General features: G+C 41.1%; 1 protein-coding gene across 2 annotated transcripts in view; it reads left to right on the top strand.

Annotated features, from left to right (window-relative positions):
* MAD1L1 (mitotic arrest deficient 1 like 1) overlaps positions 1-19,295 on the top strand; it is a 456,900-nt gene that overhangs the window by 156,310 nt on the left and 281,295 nt on the right. For both annotated transcript variants that reach the window (XM_081169503.1, XM_081169504.1), the window contains exon 12: positions 11,415-11,555. In XM_081169503.1, coding sequence (XP_081025629.1) covers positions 11,415-11,555 — 141 coding nt within the window. The remainder of the gene's footprint in view (positions 1-11,414; positions 11,556-19,295) is intronic.

Genomic DNA, 19,295 nt, shown 5'->3' with positions numbered 1-19,295 from the left:
CTTGGAATGCAAAATACGTGTACGTAGATGATTATAAGAAACCACAATACTACAAAATAATTGCATCATATAGCAAAACATAATCCTTAAAAGAAGATATACCCACACCAGTGCAGTTTATGCCTGTCCTATAATAGTACTGGTAAATATTATTGAACTGAATCCAGGCACTCGTTTCAAAAATGCTTCCTTATAATTCCTACCTTTATTCTATAAATCTGGTCTGAAATCTTGACCATAGCACCCAAGTACCATGGAGGGTTAAGCTGCTCAACTCTATATCATTTCATGGGGGCTTGTGTGGGATACACCTGGTTCCCCTGGGTTTTAAAATATGCAGATTTTACCTCCAGTAGCACCCCTCCCCCCAAATCACTGCCATCTTGCATTTGTGCTGTCCATGTGCTACATGACTAATAAATGCACCTGGCAGATCCTGCGAGCCTGCTTGTCGATCCTGCTGAATCTGAGAAAAGTAGGATCAATAGCACTCTAAATGTAGCTGTCAGAGCCAGGAATGTCTGGCCAGTGATGGGCCTGTTTGCTTGGAGCAGCTGGTTATGTGTAATTCTGAAATGGCAGGGCAGTAGCCAGAAAAGATGAGAGGATTACTCTGGAGTAACAGCCTTGAACAGATAAATGTGACCCTTCATGCATCGTATTGTACTGTATTAGAGAAGTGCAAGGGGAATGGAGCCAGCATGTTCTCGTCTGATAGCATGGGAGTAATGTCTGTTCTGTATAGCGTATTCATGAGGAGTGGAGTGCTGGTCTCTCAGCTGGATGCTTCTGTTGAATAATCACAGCTGTCTAGTTCGCTTGATACATAGTATTTCTCTGTATTACTTGTTTGGAAAATAAACTTTGAAAGTCTTGATAGTTGATTTTAGAATCTGTTTGTTTATCCACATGTGGCTCTGAAGCAGATGTTTTGCCACAGGCAAGCTCTTTGTTTCCTCATGGCTTTGCATGAGTTCTGGTTGCATCTTGGGTCCTGAAATGCGCATCCACAGATCACAGCTCTCTCCCCCCTGAAAAAAGCTGCAGAGCCCTGAACTGCTTTTAAAAAATACATTTCTTCCCAGCAGCCCTCAGTCTTTTCTTTGCAGTAGGGCAGGAAGTCTCCTTTTCATTAGTAATGACCCATATTCGCCAATTGCTAATTTATTCATATCTTTTGTTTTCTATTACATTTTGCAAAGTGTTCCTGTAGTATATTGAGTAGGAACTGTTGAACACCAAGCTGTTGAGCTTGGACTCCAGACACATTATGGACTATTGTCATGTAATCTCTGTGTTTGTTTGATAGCAAACCCTATTTCAAGCCATACATACATTTCTGTGGCAGGTGGGAGAAAAAATGATGATCTGGATGGTTTAGGAGCCCACACTTGTTATGTTGGAAATTTGCAAAAACAAAACCTGTGACTGTAAGAGAATTTGCAGCTACTATAATTTTAATGCCTCAAACAATGATAGTAACGAAGTTGTAAACACATCAAATAATCTCCTTAGGGGAGGGGGGAAGTAAAGGGATTTGTTCTTTTGGCATGCATAGGCAGTGCTGAATCCTATTTAAATAGTTTAAAATGCCTGAGGAGTGTATCTGATTGTGGATAAAATGTGAAGACCTCAGCTATGAAGTTCACTAGGTGAACTTGAATCCAGTCACTGTTTCTCAGCCCAACCTACCTCACAGGGTAGCTGTGAGGATAAAGTGAGGAGAGGGAGAACCATGCTTATTACCTCGAGCTCATTGGAAGAAGGTGGGATATAAATGTAAAATAAAGATCTCCTTCATGCATTATGTTCCTGAGTTAAATTCTTCCCTGAAATTAATGACTGTGTGTTTTAAAATATGTTTCACAATATTTTAACCTGCCAAGAACCTTAGCTGCGGGGGAAGTCCATTTTGAAATAGACACAAAGGTTGAGCAGGAGAATATAGATCATGTAAGTGTGATTATTGGAGTAGACTTACATTTGTTCTAATTTTCTTTCTACTCCATTTTCTCTGAGCCGATATTTTTTGTTATTTTAGCATTAAATGAGTTAATATTGACTCTGCAGGCTTTATGAACAATTTGGGGTGAGTGCTGAGGGAATCCTATTATGGAGGTCTTTGTGAGACCAAGCATCAATAATTGGCTAATTTTGAAATGCCTGTGCCTCTTGGAAATTAAGTTGTATTGGAAAATGATTGTGCTAAACAACTGAGTAACACTTACTCATTTTTTTCTTGTTCTGCTTCTAGGTGGAAGCTTTCAGAGTAGGGATTCAGTGCACTGATTGAGAGTCTGCAGCCCACTCAGATTTTGATGATCTCCAAACCGATCCCCATTTAACCCAAATTATAGATCAGGGAAGCACATTTCATTGCTTGTACTTTTTCTCTCCCACTTTCAGTTTAGGACAAAAGCTGAGAGTGTGTAGTCAGAAGGTTAATTTCTTGTTCATATTAAATGAGATGCTGTATTTCTGCCATCTTGTAGAATTCTCCCTTTCTACCTGTACTGTCTGCCTAAATTGGTCTAATATAGCAATCTCACTGATAAGAACTAAGCTGATGGGTTTCATTTTCATGTGATCTTAACACATCTGATTGATAAACATATTCAGCTAGCAAATCAGGATCTGGAGTTGTCCATGGTGGGTGTTGGAATACTGGATCAGCAAAAGAGATCTCTGAACACACCCAGTATTCAGATAATTTCTAGGCCAGCATCATCATCATCATTTTTTACACATTTTTATGACCTGAAGAGGGAAAGAACATCTGATTGTTCTGAGTGCTGCAGACATTCCTGTGGGGAAGGTTCAGTCTGTTAATTTTGTGTACATTCAGTGTTCTGCAATGGACTCAGTAATGTTATCACATGGAGGTGGGCATTCTGCCAGCCTTTTTCCTCATTCAGCGTGTCTGGCTTCTGCTTGCACCTCACATATGGGATGGTAGGCAGGGAGAGATGCGGTTTTTTTTCCTGTTTGTTCTCTTCTATAGACAACCCCCCACCCAAATGTTAAGTTGCTGTTCTACACTGTTGTTCACCTCCCTTGTTCTTGCGACATAGTTTAACATTTCATGAGGCAGATGGCCTATGAGGCTCATTTCTTGCATGGATCTCTGGGGCCATTATTGTGGTTCAATGAGTTCTTATTCAGCTAGCCAGTCTGGAGGGTGGGATAACCCTTCCCCCTGGAAGAGGACAGAAGACTCTGAATTCTGCCTTTTTCAGCTCAAAGTAGAAACTACCCCAGTGAGAGGAATGCTACCCGCCCCGCCCCCCAAGAAAACTGGGAACAGAAATCCTCTTTTTCTTCTTAGATTGCTGACTCACCTAACTGTGTTATCTTGGCAAAGACTATACAAGTTGACTTTATCAAATAATTGAATATTAGGTGCAACCAGTAGTACAAAGTTATGCCCTGGGAGTATGTTAGTGCTTGAACAAGATACATTTCTATTGTGTCAATTTACGTTGAGGTCTCCATTTACAAAATTGTTGTATGAATGATCATTCTCCACATTGACCATGGGCGAATGCATACATACACAATTTACATGAATTATTCCTGGTTTTTATTCGATTTTATTTATTTTATTTTATTTTAGCTGGGCACATATCCAAAACTTTACCAGATTGAGTGGTAGTAATTAAAGTGGCATTCAACAGCATCTGTTATGTATGAATTTGTCTCAGCTAATGTAGGTCCCATAGCTCTGCTATTAATTTATTTATTTCATAAAATGTATACACTGCTTGATTGTAAAAAACAAACAAAAACAAAAAAGAACAACTCCAAAAACTTCAAAGCAGTTTACAAAAGATAAAACAGGAAAATCAAGGGGGGGGGGAATACAACCCTACTTTTAAACATACAAAAGTTAAAGTACTTGAATAGATTAAAATTACCTCAACTTTCTAATCATCTGTGTAAGCTTGTCTAATCAGAAATGTTTTTAGCAGGCACTGAAATGAGTGCACTGAAGGTGCCTGCTAAAATTTAGTTGAACGCACAATACAAGAAAACAGTGGGTATGAGTGCTTATAATTTTACATTATGTTTTTAATTAAAACCAGGCCTCGTTGCTTTGTTTTTATACTTTTTCATTGTAATGCCCTGAAGGATTTTAAAATGGTACATGTTCATGCAAATATTTTCTCCTTCTTCGCCTAAAATTATTTTTCCACTTATTTTAACAAAGCTTCACTTTCAGGCTGGTTACAGTGGTGGCTGGCAGGAAGTGCATTGGCACTGTTGTTGGGCGAGCTTGACCATAGTACTAAAGGGGTCATGTGGTTGACTTTCCTATGGCTTTCCTTGGTGCAGGAATAATGCGTTTCTCAAAACACATGCAAATTGGTTAGAATTAGTGATGCCCCTGGAAGGCGGTCATTATGCTTGGAATGGCTCCTCTCACTGGTTGTGCAGGCAGTCATTGATTAGATGAGCTCATCTGTGGGGGTGTCAAGATACTTGTGTCACTGGAGCATTGGAGCACTTTCACCAGATGGCCATTCACCTGTCTAAATAGAACTTCCATATGGCTAGGCAACAGTCAGCACTGGATGGGATGGATATTGCTGGATGGGATGGATATTACTTTTCCTGAGTGGTTTTATCTGGCTGGAATGGGGTAGTGCTTCTTTGTTGCCTGATTGGAGAGGGGTGTGCATGTATGGATATAAACTAGCCTGTTGCACAAAGGTACAATTTACATTTGTTGTCTTATCCACTGTTGCCTCTGGCTCCACCCATCACTGTCATGGCCCCCGGAAAGTTGCCCAGATGGGAATGTGGCCCTCAGTCTAAAGGTGCCTCACTCTTTTTTCTGTCGATATGAAGTAGTTCTTTTAAAGTCTGCTTCTGTTCCTGTTCGGTCTTGTGTGGATAAAATAGCACCTGTTTCTTGATCTTCTTCCACAGCAGGTTAGATAGAAATACCTGGCCAACTGAAGATGTTTCATAGACTTCAGATTTTTGTCATCTGCTTTGTTTTTTATTAGAACTATGAGAACCACCAACTAGGGTCAGGTGTAAAAGATGAGCACTTTGAATTAAGGAATTCTGAGCTCAGGAGTTTGTTTTGAGTTTGTTTTGAACTGAGCACATAGTCCTTCCACGCACAAATCCAGTCCTGATTTCTCCCAACCCTCTGCCTCTTCATTTCAGTGGTGGAGGCGATGAGCCATTTTGTTGTTGCCTCTGTTAAAAATAAGGAGTGGGAAATCTTTGCTGATCTACTCTTAAGTCACCAAGAGTTCCTGTTCTATCTATCCCACATTCCTACTATAGAAGGGTAGGGAGAGAGAGACTACAGAACTTTGATTTATTGTGGACTCTGGAAGAAGAATGGAGCTTAATGGCAGCATTTATAAAACAAATTCCCCTTAGCCAGGCAAGCTTTTTTAAGATGGATATGTTAAATTATGGGGAGGGTGTGTGTTTTAAAATAAATTGGCCTATTTTGTTCATAGGCATATGATTTTCCCCCTGACCATTATGTTCTCTCTCTTTCTCTTAAACTGGGTACATTGAATGTAAATAACTCATCTGTCACCACTTCCTGTTGAAAAGCTATTATGCTTTAAGGGTTGTTGTATCAGAGATCAGGTCCTACTTCAGAGGATGCAAAGGTGGGCTCACATCCCAAGTGGCTAAGAGTGATCACTCTGAGATGTCTGTGCCAGATAGACTACCTGACCTGGGGGGGGGGTAAGGAAGGGGGGGTTTGATAGAAAGAGTCTATTTTTAAATTAAAGTCCCAGTGTAAACAGAATTAGCTTATGCCAAAGAGGAACTTGATATGTGCGGGAGAAGAAACAAATGGGGTAGACAGGTCTGAATGACTAATAAAGATAGGAGTTAATGGAACAAAACACAGTACATTAACTTTATTTCTCACACCAGTGTGGGTAACATTAAAAGAAAAAAAAGTCTTCCCTGAAAAGCACACATACAGCTGAAGCCAGAGAACTATAGGAAGGAATTTTTTTGAAGAAGCAATAGAATCTTATAGCGTGTAGGATGTGTCACATTTCATGTTGCTGCATTCCGTTGCAAGGCCCTATATTATATAACAATGTTTCCTTCATTTTGGGGAAAGACATTCCACAGACTGACTTAACAAGGAGAGCACCCTGCTTCCTTTTGCTGTCTGACATCCTGGGGATGTAACAGCCTAAACATCCGCTTGATACAAGACTCCTAACTGAAGAGTTTGGTGGTTTCCCATCATTTTTTGGTTGGAGAACCCCTGTAGCATGTTATGATATCCTGCAGAACTCCTCTTATTCCTTGCTCCCAAAGTAAAACAAATCAAGTAAATTGGTGGTAAGTAACCTAAATAAAATATACATTGCTTGTTTTGTTGTAACACTCACAAAGGCTGGTTTGAACATTCAGCATTGAAGGGTTGAGGGTCACAAGAGGCATTATGGGACTAGACATGACCATGTACTACTCATGGAGTGGAGGTTGTTTATCAGTGGGATAGGGGGAAATGGGGTTATTGTTATAAAACTCCACAGAATCCCTAAGGGATATCTGTGGAACTATGGTTGAAAAATTCTGTTGACATTCCCCTCCCTGTTTTTAGCAGGCTTCTCATCTTTGGACCACAACTCTTCTCCTGCTGTCTCCTGTGACTGGTGGCCACTTAGGGACTTGAGCTAGTTGGGAGGAATATATGAATGTATTTATTTAAGCATTTTTGTTCCACCTTTCATGTGGCACCCCCAGGTGGTACCCCAAGGTATAAACATATTAAGCAAATATAATACAGTAAAAATCATTAAAAATCCACACAACAATCAAACATATCAGTTATCTTGGGCAAAATAAAACATGATACCATATACTGGTATAAAACATCAGCAAAAGTTGGGAAGCAGAGGGATGTCTTCATGAGGCACCAACATTGCAGTAGAGTTGGCATCTGCCTTACTGAAGGGGGAAATTGTCCTATAGGGTGGGTGCCACCACGGAGAAGGCCTTCCTCTTGCTACTGCCAAGCACACCTCTCTGAAGTCTGGCACAACCAAGAGGGCCACCTTAGCTAATCATAATGAATATGTCCCATTTTATTTACGACAGGCACTCAGGAGTACCGGGATGTGCTGCAGATATTATTTTTTAAAGCAGTTTTACCATCTAGTCTCTTGTTGAAAATCTCTCGTTTGGGCTAATTGGACTTGGTAATCTGAAACGGGGAGGTGGGGGAGAAAATTATTTTCTTGATTTCCTACTAATGAAACCATCTATTAATATTCTCTTTAAATCATTGTTAATTAAGCAAAATGCAAGTTTAATGCTAGGAACAGGACTGCTTCACACTGTGAAACAGGCACTGGGTGGAAAATAGTTTTACAATTGTTCTTTCCAAAGTGGTGCTTTAGGCTTCTGCGTCTGCTGAAGTCAGAGAGCAAGTGAGCTGTGTGTTTGTTTTTGGATTAATAGTTGAAGTTCACTCATGTGGAAATAAAGCAGATTTAACTGTGACTAGAATTTGTCATTAAAAAGTCATTATGGAAGCCGACCAGTATAGTTCCTTCTCTTTTACTGTTAATGACAAAACAATCTCTCTCTCTTAACAAAAAAAAAGGAAAAGAGGAAAACACTATATTTTCACTTGGAAAATGGTGCAGAAGACATAATATAATTGAACTGTGGTGAAGTGAGTCAGTTTGGGAGATTTATTGATCAATAATGTAGACAATTACAGCTTGTTTATAAAAGGAAAAGCCCCTCCTTGGCCCTGGAAACAACACTGAGACTTTAATAATGATAACTCTGGCATCTAGCTTCAACCGATAAAAGTCAATTGGAAGATATAGGATTTCAATAAAATTATGACACTAGATAAACCTGCCCCAGGAACAAATTTTCCCCGAGTATCTGACTTTAGTTAGATTTGTAACTTCAATTTTGTTTTCATTGATTGTGTGTGTGTGCCCGTGTGCGTGTGTGTTAGTGTTACAACTAATTAGAAAGTCACTGTCAAATAGCACATGTCTTTGAAGTATTTAAATGCAGATCCAAGAATAGGGGCAAGATTCAGTTAAAAGACTAGGTGACTGTGTTTGATAGGTATAAAATTATGAAACAAACAAACAAAAATGCATAGCACTTTGTTACGGGCTGGGCTGGGGTGGGGAATGTCAGGTATGGCACTTTGAGAAATATTTTTTTAAAAAGGATTTGGGAGCAATAGTTGATTTTTATAACTTACTGCTTCTCCTTTTGATAGAAAACACATGTAGGTGACTTGTGGAAGGGTTGTAGGTAAGTTGTAGAGCACCTGAATTTCACGCAGGTGGTCCCAAGCCAATCCCTGGCACCTGTGCTTGAAAACCTGCAGAGCTGCTTCTAGTCAGTGTAGACAATTCTAAGCTAGATGCTGGCTTTTCGAAGAGTGCAAGGAGACGAGAGAAGGAGAACCTTCTTCTTCCAACCTCACCCAAACCTGAAGGGTCAAAGGGCTCCACATGCATGCTGCCAGCAAACTTTTGCAGGAGAGAAGAGCATCCAGCCAAGGGCCATCTTAATTCAAACTTGACACCCGTATTCACCACATCCTGTTGGCTCTACAATGTTATGGAGGATGGTGTGGTCTGTGCTGTTCTACCTGCTGCATCAAGGGCCTGATGAATGGGGTGCTGTGCTGAAAGAGGTGCTGTCATGAAAAGGATGCTTGGAAAGGTGGCTAACCTGGTGCTTTGAGCCCTGCCCGCCCAAAGTGTGTGTGTGTGTGTGTGTGTTTTTAAAATATTTTATTTGTTTATTTAGAATAATTTAGAAACTTCTTAATCAAATAAGCCATAAGCAGTGTACATGAAACTAAAACAATTATAAATATAGAAATAAGATTAGCATTAAAAAAACAAAAAAACCAGGATTATATACTGTATTTATCTGTCTATAAGACGCCCCCATGTATAAGACTCCTCCTATTTTTGGGACTCCGATTTAAGGAAATGGGAAGAGATGGCCCCCATGTATAAGACACCTCCAAATATTGGACATTATTTTTTAGGGAAAAAACCTAGTCTTATACACGAAAAATACGGTAATTTTTGTAGATGCCTTGGTAAGCTTACTGAAACATAAAAGCTTTAACAGGCATCTGGAACAGCATAATGAAGGTCCCTGTCTAATATCAGTAGGCAAGGCACAGGTGTTGTCACACTGGAAGATTGACTTCTCACAGATGGTACTTGCAAGAGTTCAAGTTCTACAGACTGAAGCAATTTTCTTAAGGTTACCTGGTCCCAAATTGATAAGGGCTTTATATACAAATAATAAGTAGCCAGTGGTAGGACTGAGGAGTTGCACCACAGCTTTCTGTGTAGCTTTTGGGCCAACTGCAGGGGAAGCTCCATGTGGAATGTATTGCAGTAATACAATATTGAAGTTATGAACACCTGGACTTACATAAGACCAAAGGCTTGTCTAGTCCAGCATCTTTCCTCAGTGACCAAGCGAATCAGAAACCCGCAAGCAGGGCATGAGCACACCAACACCCTTTCTGATGTCTTTTGCTGTGCTTTTATTTTAGAGTGTCACCTTCTGGTTAATTGCAGCAATCCATGACCCTTATAGGAACCCCCCGCCTTTTTTTTTTAATCAGAACTCCAATTTTCATCTGGTTGCTAAGAGACACCTAGCAGGTTTTGGACTGCTAGTTTGAGAGAGCAGCACTAGCTAGCGTGGAGTTGTACCTCAATAACACTTGAACATTTGTATCAAATCTGAAGTTAGCCAAGATACATTACACCATTAATGAATGATAGCCCTTTTATTTGTTTGATAGCTTATAATAAAGGCTTATCAATTCCTCCAAGAGTCTGTAAAGGGGCTATCAAGTATTTGATTTCAGAAAACAATATATTTTGAATATATCCCTGAAGCCCACAGGCTTGAGATCTTATGGTATAATCAGGAGTTGGTAGGTGCCCACACTAAGCAGGCCATGTTGAACTGCCTTCCCTATGCATAACTTCCTTTTTGCCAACACTTTGAAGCAAAAGGAGTAGTTGGTGATGCCATTTCATCTAGTCCACTCTGAAAGCCGTCTCCTTTCCTGTCCTCCTTCATTAACTCAGTTTCTCTAGCCCGAAGCTGTCCTTTGGTTCCACTGATGAGCCATCCCCAGCATTTCCAGATTGACCTTTCCATACCAAGAGTGTTTTGAACACATCAGCAACATTTCTAGCAGGTATTTTCACCTTGCTTTTCACACCGCCTCAAGTTTATATGCTCTTCCTCAGCCTTTCTCAGACACCAGGTTATTAAGCACCTGACATTTTGACAGCCAAGTTGGAGGCGCCCCAGAGTCCATATGCTAAAGTGTGTGTGCAGGGTTATATGCTGGCCTCATAAGTACTATTTCTGAAGTGCAACTCTTTTTTGGGGGGTGGGGGACAGCAGTTCCTTTTGAGATCCTGTCTTGTATGGACAAAATACGTCAACAAGTTCTCCTCTGAAGCTTCACCCCCCGAGAGAAGGTTTATGAGCAACGTTTTCCAGTGCTGCTCAGTTAGCAAGCACTGACATATTTATGCCAACAATCTATAGGACTATAGTGAGAGGAGAGAGTTTAGAGAATAAAAATCTTTCCTGGAATTTAGTAGTGTATCCATTTATTTTACTGCAGCCAGTGAGCTGTGGAGGTCCATCACAACTTCCTGCCATGTGCACAAGGAGTTGTGAGGATACCCTGTTAATGAGTGTTAATTTGAGTGTGGGTACAACCAGTGAAACAGCTAAATCTGTAAGGTGAAAGCACTCCAAACAAATTATTAAATAAGCTCTGAGTCTGCAAAAATCTCTCTTGTTGTGCGTGTGTACTATCAAATTGTGAGTGGGATGACTTAGTACTCACAGTTAGTCTGTATCGTCAGATACAGCCTCACCGGATGCTGTGCAGGAGTTCATTTTAGCTTTTGTTTTCAGAGTAGCATGTTGCTGCTTTTCTGGGCAGTCATAGTCACATAGGCCAAATAGTTTTCAAGAAGCTATTTCTGTTTGAGCTCTGAGCCTTTTTCTACTGTCACTACGTATTTGTAGCATGGAAGAGGTTGTCCGCATATCCCTCTGCAATCTCCTTGCTTCTCTAGCTAAACAGTTTATTTAATGCAAATGTGTTCCCCTATTTCAATATATTTGTTTAATTATAATTGTTAATACTGGTGAGAATGGAATGCAACAGAACTGAACAGTGGGGAAATGGCCTAGTCTCCAAGGAGGAACGGGAATAAATTATACCACCTTCAACGCAGCCTGAATTTATTAATTAAATTTGTATATTGTCCTTCATCCGAAGATCACAGGGTGGTTTACACCATAAAAATAATGAATGGAAGTCATAAAAAGCTAATTGTGTTTGCTTTCCTTTTTGTCCATTTCAACAGGCACGCGATGGAATGAGAGGAATTCTGGATTCCTATGACAGTGAGTTGAACCCTTCAGAACACACTCCTCAGCTGAACTTCCGTGTGCGGGAGGCAGAGGACATGGTACAAAAAATGCAAGCACACTGTGGTGAAATGGAGGTAATGTAGAGTCACCATATTCAGTTGCTCTTTCTGCATCAGTTCTCCATCTGTAAAGGGGAAGAATAGTGACCTACCTCACAGGGTGGTTGTGTCCTTCAATGGCTGACAGCAATAAGGCTCCAGCATGCCAATGAATACCAGTTGCCGGAAACTAAATGTAAAGGAGGGCTGTTGCTTTCACACTCTTCAGCTAGAGGCACTGTCCTGGCTGCTGCCTCAAAACACACAAGCAGAGTTTCTTACATACAGTGGTACCTCTGGATGCGAATGGGATCCATTCCGGAGCCCCGTTCACATCTAGAAGCGAACGCAAGCGAACACAACCCGTGTCCGTGCGTGTGACGTCATTTTGACCATCTGCGCATGCGCAAGCGGCGAAACCCGGAAGTAACACACTCCGTTACTTCCGCGTCGCTTCAGCGCGCAACCCGAAAATACTTATCCCGAAGCTTCTTCAAACCGAGGTATGACTGTATAAGGTAGAAAGAGATCCTTATTCAAGCGGTTGAAGAAGTGTGTATGCACATGAAAGTTCATACCAATAACAAATTTAGTTGGTTTCTAAGGTGCTACTGGAATGAATTTTTTTATTTTGCTTCTTATTCAATTAATGGGATAGACTCAGCAGCACACATAAGGCTCAAGATGGCGCAAGATGTTAATAACTGGATGGAAGTGACAAAGATATACCAAGTAGTTTCCATGCCCAGCCCACCAAGCTTTTAAAGACCATGTGTGGTGCACTCCCTTGTAACATTTACTCGCCCTGCAAGGAATATGAGGATTGCAGATGTGCTGTCTTTCAGGGTGGGTGGGTCTGCTCCCTTGCATGAAGGTGGTGCCTGTTTCTAGGTGACAAGATTGCACCCTCGTATTTTGGATCCTATTCTGTCCAGTTCTATTTCCCCACTCAGCTGCTCAAAATGCCCCCCACCCCAAACTCTCCACAGGGGCTCTCTGCTCTGCTGGAAAGTTGGGGTGGAGAAATGGCGTCTTTGTAAGGAGAGAGGGGATCCCGGCCTCCTCCATTTCAGGTTCCCATCATTCAGCGTGCCCTCTTTCCTCCTCCTCCTCCTATGTCAGAGATGATCAACTCAAGCTGTACCCCAACAATGTGGTGAGGCACTTGACAGGCATCTGCTTGACCACTATGGGAAGCAGAGGTCTTTGGTTTGATCCAGGTGGGTTCGTTTGTTCTGAACATTTAAAATAATAATTGGAAAAAATGTTAAAACATTTAAAGCTATATAGTATAAATTTGCCCAAAACAGATCAATATATTTTGGAGAGGGATTGGAGAAAGGTAGATATATTTATCAGTGTGCTGTACTTGTTCTGTAGTTATGAGTCTATACAATGATTTACTTTGAATAGACACAAATTAGCAAAGGTTTTACTCAGTCTTCTGGGGGCTGGGAGATGAATCAGTGCAGTTTCAGTTTCTGCTTTGAAGATTGCCTTTTAAAGCAACTTATCATAGATTTCGCCTGCAGTGCATACTTTATTTAGTTTTTCATAGTTATCCAACTGTTACTTATTGGGATGGCTTTAATACCTCTATTCATTCAATCTTGGTAAGGTGAATTGAATGTTCGGCTTCCAGGTTCCATTGTTAGCCTTCCACATTTCACACCTTTTTGCTTAAGGGAAAATCTCCTTTTCTGTCTTCTTTGTTTTGGCACTGGTCTGTTCAGTCTTTCTGAAGGAAGCATGTGGAGAAAAATATTTTTTTTAAATAAGAAATGCTTTAAAAAATTCAATTGAATCTAGCAGCTGCTCTCTGTTAGACAGAACAATACCAGATGATAATGAGCTGCTGGTTGCTGATACAATATGGTGATGATGGCGGGGGAACTGTGTGGGAGCAGTAGGGAGTCTGGGCATTTGTTCCCAACATCCAGTATCCAGCAAACGGAAAACTCAAATTTACCTATAGGGTGTGCTGTAACACAGACAACAGAAATCTCAAACAGATGATTTCCCAAATGTCATATTTACTGTTTTGCCATAGTCCAGCTACCCTCTTACCTAACTTAGACTCATTCTAAGCCAATTGATTTCCCTTCAAGCCTTTTTTGAGCAAATGTTTCATTGAACACAATTGCTGCCTTTCAAACTTCTCTGTCTTCCTTTCTGTCACTTTCCCCAAATTTATGTTCAAATAAATGACAATTTCATTTGCTCCCTGATTTATTTTTCTACCTTTGTATAAAAAATATTGTTCTCTGCATAATGTGATGCCATGAGTTCCCTTGAGGAAGTAGGTGGAACCATATTAATTTAAGTTGGTGTGGGAACATGTGGCGCTCCATATGTTGTTGGACTGCAACTCCCATTGTCCCTGACTAATGGCCACATTGGCTGTGGCTGATAGTTGGAGTTCAATAACATATGGAGGGGTGCAGGCTCCCCATTCCAAATTTAAGTAATTTAGATATTTTCAAATATAAAAGCTAACAGACGCACCAGCTTCCCAATAGATGTTATTCTCCTGATGGAGATTTCATGATGCTTCACCTTTGTGCAAATAGAGCCCTGGAAGTAATGATTTCATGAACAAGGGGTTATGCCAGCCTGGTCAGTCAAGGCACCTGTGATGATATTGGTTGTATTTGTACTCCGTTGACACTGAGTACGCTCTTCACAAGCAAGCTTTACTCCTTGACGTAAGTTCCTGACAATTGTTTTGAGAGAGCACTGTTAAATTTAGGCTTGGGAAGGTTAGCACCAGTAACGCAGCATCATAAATGTAACTCCATTAATAGTCTTTTCATTACAACACATTTGGCTCGGCAGGAAACATTAATGAAGAGAGATTTGCCAGGGAGACTCATGCTGACACCTTCAATAGCCCACAACATCCTTTTATATTGAGAGATTTATACTATCTAGGAGCTCCATATGTACTCTAATCAGTTATACAGGCCCAGCAGTTTTCACACATCAAATGCCATATGTTCTAGTTTTGTTTTCCCATTTTTTGAGGGAGGGGGGTTTGAGTGTCCTGAAAACTTATCAGCCAAGTATTCTCCCCCCTTTCCAGCCCCTAATAACTGTGGCACATCTGCTGATCCTGGCATCTGGGCACTGCCAGTGCCTGCAGTAATCACAATGAAATAGATCTCCACAAAGTGTTAAGCCTCTTCTCCTGTTGGTATTCAGAATTTACACATGGAGATGATAAAGTATTTATCTGGGCAGTTTACAGCTTTTTTTCACATTAGGAGCCTGCCTGCCAGTCATTGCCGAACACATTTGCAGCACCTTGTTTCTCCTTGTCCTCCTCCTGTTATTTTCTGCCCTTCCTCCCAAAGGAGCCATTTTTCTTTTCTCAGATTTCTTCTTAGGCAAATCTTGGTATATAAATCAACTATCAAATTCCATGCAGCCTATCCTTGCATTGTATGAACCATAACAGGGGACTCATCCATTCATTGCAGGTATTCATTAGTTGCTTTTCAGGGCTAAGCCCTCACAAACCAACCTATAAGGAGAAATAAAACATAGAAACTGTGGTAGAGTGTGAAGCACTGAGTGGACACAGACAAATAGTAGCAATACAGATACAGATCACCAAAGTTCAGGTGTTCACGCCTGAAATAAAACACATAAAAAGCAGATACAGACATAAATGAAACAGATTTATGAGAGTACCCTTTTGCTTGAGCAGCCTCTGACTAGAAAGGTTTGATTATTCAGTTATTCTTAACGTATTTAATTGTATTATACAAAGCTGTGGTGGTTTGTGTAAATGTGGGAAGCTGCATGGTTCCCCCTGCCCCTTTTAAACAATAAAACCTAAACAGTGGTACAGCTTAGCGTAGTTCTCTTTGAGAGCAATTCCAAATTTTAAGTGTCCTGGGCCTGGCCTATATTCTGCACAGCTAAGATTCACAAGGTTGTGAGTTAGTGAGGCCCTAAAAGTAGATCACAACATGTTTATCTGGGAGGAGGCTGTACTGGAGATGCTCTGGTCCCAAGTTGCTTGGGTGGTAAAGATCAAAATCAGCACCCGGAAGAATCAAATTGGCACTATAAAATGAGAGTATTCTAAGGTTTTGCAGAAAGAACTAGATGCACGATTATAAGATGGAGGACAACTGGCTTACTAGCAGTACATGTGAAAAGGATCTAGGGATCTTTGTGAACCACAAGCTTAACATGAGTCAATAGTGTGACGCAGCAGCCAGAAAAAGGTAATGCTATTCTAGGCTGCATCAACAGAAGCAAAGTGTCAAAATCAAGGGAAGTATTAGTACCACTCTTTTCTGCCTTGGTCAGACCACGCCTGGAATACTGTGTCCAATTCTGGGCACCACAATTTAAGAAGGATGTTGACAACCAAGGTGATCAAGGGTCTGGCAACCAAGCCTTACGAGGAATGGCTGCAGGAGCTGGGTATGTTTAGCCTGGAAAAGAGGTGATTGAGAGGAGATATGATAGCCATCTTCCAATATCTGAAGGGCTTTCACATGGAAAAGGGAACAAGCTTGCTTTCTCCTGCCCCAGAAGCAAGGCCCCGAACTTCAAGTTACAAGAAAGTAGATTCCAACTAAACATCAGGAAGAGCTTCCTGGTGGTAAGAGCCCTTCAACAGTGGAATGGACTCCCTTGGGTGGTTGTGGACCCTCCTTCCTTGCAGGTTTTTAAGCAGAGGTTGGATGGCCATCTGTCACGGGTGCTTTAGCTGAGATTCCTGCATTGCAGGGGGTTGGACTAGATGACCCTTGGGATACCTTCCAGCTCTTAAGATTCTATGACCAGAGTCTAGTAGTTCTGGTTGAAACCCAGGCAGCTACATTTTAGGCCAGCATAAGTTTTTGAGCTGTCTTCAGTGGCAGCACTGCTTAAATTCAACCCGTCCCTTGAGGCAGGTATCCCTGACATTCTTTGCTACTTTCAGGCTTCTTTGCTCACCCAGCAACTGATTTGGCAACAGTACATTTGTGTGATGCTTCAGCAGGGCCTCTGGCTAATTTAAACACATGCTTATCTAGAAGAGGGTTTTAATGTGTATTTTCCCTCCACCCCCCTTTTCAACCTCCCTAGTGGTTTTGTTCTCAGTGGATCCTCTTGCTGGGGTTAAAAGTCTCTCAGAAAGGATTGTCTTAATTGCCTTTCCTATGGGTTATTTGACTTTAAGACTAAATAACAGCACTTAGTTGTGTTGCACTTCTTACCATCCATTCTCAAACCCCTTTTGGTGCCTCTTTTGAAATGTTAAACGTGTCCCCTGCTTAAAGCGGTCTTGTCAGCAATAACAGTGGTGCATGTCAGCATTTGTAGAAGTTTTTCCCCCTCTTCCCCCCCCCAACCTGGGAGTTCAGCTCAACTCCTTAAGTCTACCTGACTGTGGGAGACTAGCAGATGATAACAGAGCCTGGCTTCTATAGAGGATTTAAAATTGGGTTCTTTTCCAAGGAAGGCTTGGAAGGAGGAGATAACTAATGTTCATTTACTATTCATTCACATTTTGTCACAAGGGGAGACGCAATTTCAGTGTGGAGGCTGAGTGCTTGAATGTGGCTGCGTTGGAGAGTGTTGCCATCTGTATCTGGTGATAGACTACTGACAATATAGATGCTTTTCCATAAGGGAGGTAGGAGGCTTATTTGTCATGACTGCAAGCCTTCAGCCGGTCCCCACAAGATGGCAGCAAAGAAAGACTTCTCACTGAGAGAGCTGCCTTTTCATTTTGCATGGCTTGTGCTTAGTTATAAACAGGTAGGTGTATGAGAATTCTACGGGATGCAAATAGTCTTGTAACCAGAAGACTCTTTCCAATGTTACGCATTAGAGCTGACTTCAGCTTGTGGGGCTAAATGTTACCCAGCCAAACTTTTCAAGGGTTCTTCTCTACCTGCCCTGAGCACTTTGGCCAAGGAGGATTCTGGTTCTTTTTAAAATGGAATTAGCTGGCCTCCCTCAATCCCACAAGCATATCATACATGAAAACGGGACAGCCTTGTAACACCTTGTTGTCATGCCAAGGACTGCTTCCCAAGTCTTCTCTCTTCCTTGCTACACATTGGTGAAAGTTCTACTGCATCTGCTGTGTGTGGTATTACAATTACTCTGCAACAGCCTGTCCACTGATTTAAAAGGGTGTGATTATCCTTTTGGTTAAAAAATGCAAAATGTACACTTAACAGCTGCAGTGTATTAAACTGTATCTGTGCCGAGGGCCTTCTGGCGGTTCCCTCATTGCAAGAAGTGAGGTTACAGGGAACCAGACAGAGGGCCTTCTCGGTAGTGGCGCCCGCCCTGTGGAATGCCCTCCCCTCAGATGTGAAAGAAATAAGTAGCTATCTACATCTGAAGGCAGCCCAGTTTAGGGAAGTTTTAATATTTAATGCTGTATTGTTTTTAACATTCGATTGGAAGCCGCCCAGAGTGGCTGGGGAAACTCAGCCAGATGGGCGGGGTATAACTAATAAATTATTATTATTATTATTATTATTATTATTATTATTAGTAGTAGTAGTAGTAGTAGTAGTAGTAGTAGTAGTAGTACATAAGAGCAAAAATGCATTACATTTCATCCCTTTCTCAGATAATTAACCTCCAGAAACCCCAGGGAGGCAGTTGAACCCTGAATAATGACAACTGTAGCATCACTAGGGTAAAAAATCAGTCTTTAGCGTGGAAGCACCTACACTTTGGAACTCCCTTCCTGCTGACATCAGGCGGGGACCTCTGCTGCAGTCTTTTTTGGTGCCTGCTTAAAACATTTTTGTTTAGACAAGCCTATCCAGACATGTAGATGTTAACATGTTTTTATCTTTTGCTGTTAAAATTAATTATCTTTTAAATGTTTTTAATTACTTGTTTCTAACTGATTTTTATTTATGTTAATATTTCTTTTAAGCCACTTAGAGAATTTGCTACATAAAAATCTTGTTAAAATAAACAAAAAATAAAAGACAAGTTAACAACACTTTTGCAGGCAGGACATCCTCCCCAAAAATAGGGACAATAATTTATTGGGAGAGTGACCAGAAGGACAAGGCTGTCCTTGTTAAACAGGGCCAATGGGAGTGCATACCTTTTTGGATAGAGGTGCCTGATCAAAGTTGTTTGGTGTATAACAGTGGTTGTCAGCAAGTTGCCCTGCGGATGCTCCCTGGCTGTTGTACCTGCTGGTTGGGACTGATGGGAGCTGTAGCCCATAACATCTGGAGAGCACTCTTTTTCTTTGCTCTGAATAATAATAATAATAATAATAATAATAATAATAATAATAATAATAAAAATAAATTATTTTTATTGTATATATATATATATATATGCAGGTTTTGGTGTCTTCGGGTGTCTTCCCGTGTAAGAGTTGGGGTGTCTAGGCGACGTTTCGACGAGGTCTCACTCGTCATCTTCAGGCTGGTGCTTTCGGCTTCTTGTTACTAGAACAGAGCAGGATCTCAGTGTTTGAGTTCCTATAAATACTGTTGAGGGGGTGTGGTGTATAGCCTCCAACGTTCTGGGCAGAGAGGGAGTTCCCAGGTTAGTGTGCCTTTTCTTCTTTTGTTCCTTAATTACTTGAGGGATATCTTGAGTGATTTCTTGAGTGATATTCTGAGTACCACTTAGGAGGGTCATTAGGTGTGGATTAGTTGCTAAAGCTTTCGTGTCTTGACCTCTTGAGCTTGTGAAAAGTTTTTCTGAGAAGATGGCTGTACTGCACTTAGTTGTGCTCTGGCTTGGCTTCGTGTATAGGGGCGAGCTGTGGTTTTGTGCCCT

This window comes from Podarcis bocagei (assembly GCF_964188305.1).
Source record: "Podarcis bocagei genome assembly, chromosome: 14".
Lineage (NCBI taxonomy): Eukaryota > Metazoa > Chordata > Lepidosauria > Squamata > Lacertidae > Podarcis > Podarcis bocagei.
This window is presented reverse-complemented; position numbering and strand designations above follow the sequence as displayed.